The sequence below is a fragment of the Rhinopithecus roxellana genome, chromosome 20 (assembly GCF_007565055.1).
Source record: "Rhinopithecus roxellana isolate Shanxi Qingling chromosome 20, ASM756505v1, whole genome shotgun sequence".
NCBI classification, from domain to species: domain Eukaryota; kingdom Metazoa; phylum Chordata; class Mammalia; order Primates; family Cercopithecidae; genus Rhinopithecus; species Rhinopithecus roxellana.
The window spans coordinates 6505466-6511465 of record NC_044568.1 but is presented as its reverse complement, the minus strand read 5'-3'; the positions used below and the strand labels follow the sequence as shown (position 1 = coordinate 6511465).

General features: G+C 49.2%; 1 protein-coding gene across 2 annotated transcripts in view; it reads right to left on the bottom strand.

Annotated features, from left to right (window-relative positions):
• Positions 1–418: 418 nt before the first annotated feature.
• Positions 419–6000, bottom strand: part of SRL (sarcalumenin) — a 53447-nt gene continuing 47865 nt past the window's right edge. For both annotated transcript variants that reach the window (XM_030925575.1, XM_030925576.1), the window contains one exon: positions 419–4013. In XM_030925575.1, coding sequence (XP_030781435.1) covers positions 3202–4013 — 812 coding nt within the window. In that variant the 3' untranslated portion in view covers positions 419–3201. The remainder of the gene's footprint in view (positions 4014–6000) is intronic.

Sequence of the window (6000 nt, the reverse complement as noted above, 5' to 3'; positions counted from 1 at the left end):
CAGGTCCAAGCGGGAGGCTCAAGTCCACACTTCGTGGAGGAGGAAATCACTTTCTAGTGAAGCCAAGAGGAGGTGGCAGCCTTATCATTCAGGAAACCTTTGTGCCCGCCTCCACTGGAGCCCTCAGGTATCTGAGGCAGCCGCGTGGATGCCCAGGGGAAGGAGGCATTGAGGTGCTGAGGAGAGAGCAGTTCTTTAAGTTTCAGAGGACACCACGCTGGCCTGGGCTTCCTGGGTGGCTGAGAGCAACTCAGCCTCAGCCCCAAAGAAGGTCCTGGGGCATCCAGCTAACACACGGGTGGGCAGTTTCTTAATTTCCAGTCTCTCCCCAAGAAACTTACACGAGTTCACTCTACCAGATAAAAGGAGGACGAAGAGACTAACCTAGCTGGAGACCATGAGAAAGCACGCGGTGTTAAAGAGAGATCGGAACTTTATTGAGACTGATGAAATCAGAAACGAAAGAACCCTGGAAAGGTTCAGCCACCGTCCAGGCACAGATCCTTCTAGACACTCCTCTTGGGGAAATCTCTGAATCTTTAAGTTTCCCCCAGTTGCTAATCCCCCACCCCAAAGAGTCAGAATTCTGCTTAAAGCCCCCTCCATGGAGCTGGCCAGACACCAGACACTGAATATCTGTGCGGGACTGATGGGCAGGCCTGTGAGCAGCAGAGACAAGAGAAGTCGGAGAAGGAACACGAAAAGGAAAACAGATACCTGACAAAAGAAAAGCCCGAGGCAGGGAGAGCACGCTGATAACGTAGCCCCCTGAAAATATAAATATTGCATGAATGTATTAGCCTCGTCCCAGCCATTTCCCCCAAAGCAGTGGTGACATCAACAGCTATGACAATGCCCACACAGTTGTGCGTGTTTTTTTTTGTTTTTCCCCTCACTACACAGAAAAACAGATCTGCCAAAGCAGCTCACAGCATGGAGGAACAGGCAGGGGAAAGTGGGAGGGCCCATCCCCCAAGAGGGCAGACGGTACAGAGATGAGGTGAGGGGTTCTGGGGTTTGCAGAGGGTGGTTAATGAGACGCGGGACAGATTCCATCTCATCAGCCCCCATCACAGGCTCCATGGATGCCCCTTGCAGAACTCACTTTTCTTTCCTGGTCGACTTGTTCCTTGGAAACACTGTCCTGAGTGCCCTGGAACCTTGGGTGTTCTTGTGGAAGGTTCCAGGCCCTTCACAAAGCCAAACGCAATGGCCCCTGTGACAGCATGCACCAGACTGATAACGATTCTGAGAACCAGGAATTCCTAACTCAAGGTTCTCTGCGTAGACCTAATCTGACTGCGAACTGCCTTACCCTGCCTGACCTCGGAGTGCCTCTCCCTCTGCCTGCCTTTCCACTGTCCTTCTGGTCCAGGATGACTTCCTGGTGCTGAGCTGGTGCATCCTGACTCCTGCCTTATGGGTAAGGCCCCCAGGACAGCTTGTTCCCAAGAGAAGCGGCTGGCTGTGCACAAAGAAGTCCCTCGAGGCAGCCCGGGCTGGGTCTCCTGGGCGTGCACAGACCGTGCACCATGCACATTTCACCATCCAAAGGCTGCTTCTTCCCTGCAGGGCCTGCTCCTCTGCTCCCCACCACCTGCTGCAGAGCCGTGCATGCTATAGCCTTGCAAGACTGTTACAAGCTCTCTACTCCCTCAAGTCTATGTGATCTCCCTAATCTCTCTTGGCCAACATACACACATATTCACACTCATCGGTATTGAAGGCCCTGGTTTTCCTGCGGTGTGTTCAGTGGACATCTGCGTCAAGGTCAGGCGGGAAGGTCAGTGTTAAGCCTTGGTGGCCGCCGACACTGAGTGGCTGGTGCTGGTTCTGACTCTTAGGAAATTGCTCCGAGTTTTAAGTGTTGATGCATCAGGGAATGGAGAAGAAAGGAAAGGAAAAGCCATGATGTGGAAACTGCGAAGGAGCAACTCCGCTGCTGAGTGTTTCCACAGGGGAGTTGTGGAAACAGCCTGCTCTGAAATTTGAGAGAGACTGGCGGCCTAAGGAAAAGGAGCAAGGTCTCCACTGTCCTCTCTGAAACCCAGCGCCTTTGGGATCTGAGTTTTCCAAGACATGCAATAGACAAAGACACACTGCAAACCAATTAACCCTCTGAGCCCTTCCACGACCTTCACTAAAGTGACTTCCAAGAGTAAATTGCCTGGACACACCAAACAGTCCCCTCCTCCTGGGTCCGATAAAGGGATCGTGCCCCTGAGCCGAGCTGGCTTTGAGGAACACATCAGAGAAGTGGCAGTGGGGGAGGCAGATCCTCGTCCTTCCTGGGAACTCCTGTTCTTACTTGTCTAGTGTCCTAAACCACTGCCCCACCCCTTGAGGAAACCAGGAGCAAGTCCTGGGGATTGGCTCAAAACCCAGTTGGAGGCCCAGTGCGGCAGCTCATGCCTGTAATCCCAGCACTTTGGAAGGCCGAGGCATGTGGATCACTTGAGGTCAGGAGTTTGAGGCCAGCCTGGGCAACATGGTGAAGCCCCATTTCTACTAAAAGTACAAAAATTAGCTGGGCGTGGTGGTAGGCCTATAATCTCAGCTACTCGGGAGCCCGAGGCAGGAGAATCGCTTGAACCCAGGAGGCGGAGGTTGCAGTGAGCTGAGATTGCACCACTACGCTCCAGCTTGGACGACAGAGTGAGACTCTGTCTCAAAAAAAATAAAAACAAACCCAGGTATATTCAGACCCAAGAGATGTTCACTGTTGAAAGTCAGCCCAAAGTTAAGAGGCAGCCAAGGGAACAAACGTGAGACTGTGGGTGTGGAAAGAAGCCAAAAGGGACCTGACAATCTCTACGACTCAGGCCTTCGCTGTTTTCCCAGCTCCCAGGGGACAAGGAATTTCAGCTGCTTTTAGCTTTTTTGACCCTCACTGAAGATACACTACAATGTAGCTGCTCTCTGTCCTTCCAAGACAGGACCCAGGAAAAGCAGGTGGAGGCTGACTTGCCTCAGCCAGGCCTCCTCATTGAAACGATAAGACAAGCACGTTAGAATTCACAGTTTCCACTCTCCTCCCTAGACCCACGCACCTGCCCCGACCCCTGGCCTCAATGAACTCCCAAATCTCCACTACGTAATAATTCCTGCCACTGTGGCTCAAAGGGTTAATAGACCGGGACTTCTCAGACAGTTAGGACACAAGCTCATTCACCAACAGGAACCCAAGAACCGCTATACCACCTAGTGCTTCCTGTAGCGATTTTTTGGGGTTTCGCTACACCCTGTTTTGTCACAGTTGAGAGCACCTGGATTCTTCCCTAGCCCAAGGCTACCCAGGAGGCCCGGAAGCTCCTGAGTGATGGCCCGCTCGATCTTCTCCAGAAAGCAACCTCCCATGTAGGAGCACTGCTGGGAGAGCAGTTTGAAACTGGAAATGGGATTGATGCCAAAGAAGTCCTTATAGGCCTCACGGTTGGGAAGGTCAAATTTGCTGACATTGGTCTTTGCCAGGATGGTCTTGAAGATGTAGAATTTATCAGGATCTTCCACAATGTCCTTAAAGACCAGTTCTCCATCACTGAAGAAGGTCATTTTGTCCTTGTAAGTCTGCAGGTAGCGGTCAACCAGGAGGGCGTGGATGCGGACCCGGATGGCGTGCTGGCGGATGAAGGCAATCTTGTTCTCCAATCTGTTCTCGATCACCTGATTCAGGTCTTCCAGGAGGGAGATCTCTTCTTGGAGGAACAGTTCCTGATGGGTGTCTGGCTTATACTCTTGTGGCCAGAAGGAGCTGACGTAAACCCTTGGGGGCTCTGTGACATTGATGAGAGGGGCCAAGCTCCAGAAGAGGGCCCCGTAAACCCGCATGAGCATTTGGGTGGCCAGATTGTCAGCCTTGTTCAGGATGATCCTTATCTGGGATTCACGCCCCTTCAACTGGCGGAAGAGCATCTCCAGCTCCAGACCCACATCCAGCTTGGTTGGGTCAAAGACGACAAAGATGAGATCAGCTCTGTCGATGAACCACTGGCACACATCGTTGAAGGGATACCCTTTGGGAGACAGAAGCGAGAAGTCAAACTGAGTAGACCTCCCTCAAAGCCCGCACACCTCCTTTCAGGACTGAACCATTCTGGGGGTTGAAAGAAGGAACAGCACTATGGATTTTCTGCGTGTCTATAAGACTATTAAAAAATCAATGACATAACCTGTCCCTTGCCAACCTTCAACCAAGAACGGCCTGATCCTTGTTTTTCTTGTTGGTTTGTTTTTTTTGAGACAGGGTCTCACTCTGTCACCCAGGTTGGAGTGCAGTGGCATGATTACAGCTCACTGCAGCCTCAACCTCCCAGGTTTAAGAATCCTCCCACCTCAGCCTTCCAAAGTGCTGGGGTTATAGGCATGAGCCACCACACCCCACCTGATCATTGTTTTAATCTACTGTGAAATCCAAGTTTCCGGGAAAGCGAAATACCTGTTCAAAATGGAGATTGTCCTATTGTCTAAAAGGACCTGGGGCAATGGAAAAGATGCTGAGGGAGAGAAATGAGGAATTAGAAGAACATGAAAGAATGAATGCATTATTTAGGGGGAAGGAGTGTGGGCTTGGCATTGAGACCTGGACTAGAATTTGAGCTTTGCCCCTGGCCAGCTGTATATTAAATGCCTCTAAGCTCTACTTTTTTAGCTCCAAAATGACAAGAACAATATCAACATCTGAGTTGATATAAAGATTACCATGTTGCTGTAAATATAGGAGAGCACCTAAAATTCCAGTCATACAGCTGGTGCAGAATACATTTTAATTCCATTAGCTTCTTATTTCCTAGTTTTCTTTGCAAATAAGAAAACTGAGGAGATGAGGACTAACTGTCTTAAAAACACTGAAATCTTTTTTTTTTACAATAATGTATAAAATTATCCAATGTGTAGTAGGGTACAATTTACTATTATAATTATTAACATTATTAATATTACTAATACTACTACGAATGTTGTTATACCATAATAATATAATTAAATATACTATAATATTACTAATATTACTACTATTATTAATTGCTTCTAATATTACTGCTAATATCATTACTACAGGATCTATTTATAACCACAATGGGAGTTGTATCCATAAACTGAGATCCACCGTCTGGTCACATACTCCCACACTGCTCTGTTCAGGACTCTCTGCAGATAGCCTTGCCTCATGGCAGGACTCAGTGGTCTACTCCATAGCCGCATGTCTGGTAGCATCTGGCTTCTAGTCTTGTGGCCTGGTTGTCAGCCTTGTTCATTAAATACATTCACATTGTTGTACAACCATCACCGCCATCCCTCTTTGGAACTTATTCATCTTCCCAAATTGAAAATTCTGTACCCATTTAACAGTAATAGCCCATCTCCCCTTCCCCCGAGCCCCTGGTTAAAACCACTCTGGTTTCTGTCTTTCTGATTTTGCCTACTCTCATGTAAGTGAAGTCAGACAGGCCCAAAGTAGCGTTCCCCTGCTACCTGAGGGCAAGGAGGGCTTTGAAGAAGCCTCCTAAATGCTTATGGGGAAGCAAGCCTGGAAAAGCAGAAACCGGGAATGGGAAGAGTTGAAGGTCAGGTTCAACCTACATCAGGCCCAGGAGCACCAGACCCAATTTAGCCAGAAGTCAAATATACTGTTACTGCGATCCAATCAGTCCAGGCCCTTGGCTACACAGGACAGACGGGGCCTCCCAAAGACAACTGAACCCCAGCTTGAACCTCTCAGAGCTGCTTGCAGAGAGGACTAGGCCCCCACTTTGGAAAATATTGCCGTCTCCAAACCAAATCAGTCCTCGGGGAGGTAGGAGGACCAGGCACTCCAAAACCCAAGTGGCATCGCAGTGACGACAAGAAGGGGTGGAAGTTAAGAATGCCTCTCCTGGTTTTGGGCAACACTGGGCACACTTCCTCTCCCTGCCTGCCTACCCCCCTGTCAAAAGTCGTTTTCTTTTCTTTCTTTCTTTCTTCTTTTTTTTTTTTTTTTTTGAGATAGAGTCTTGCTGTGTTACC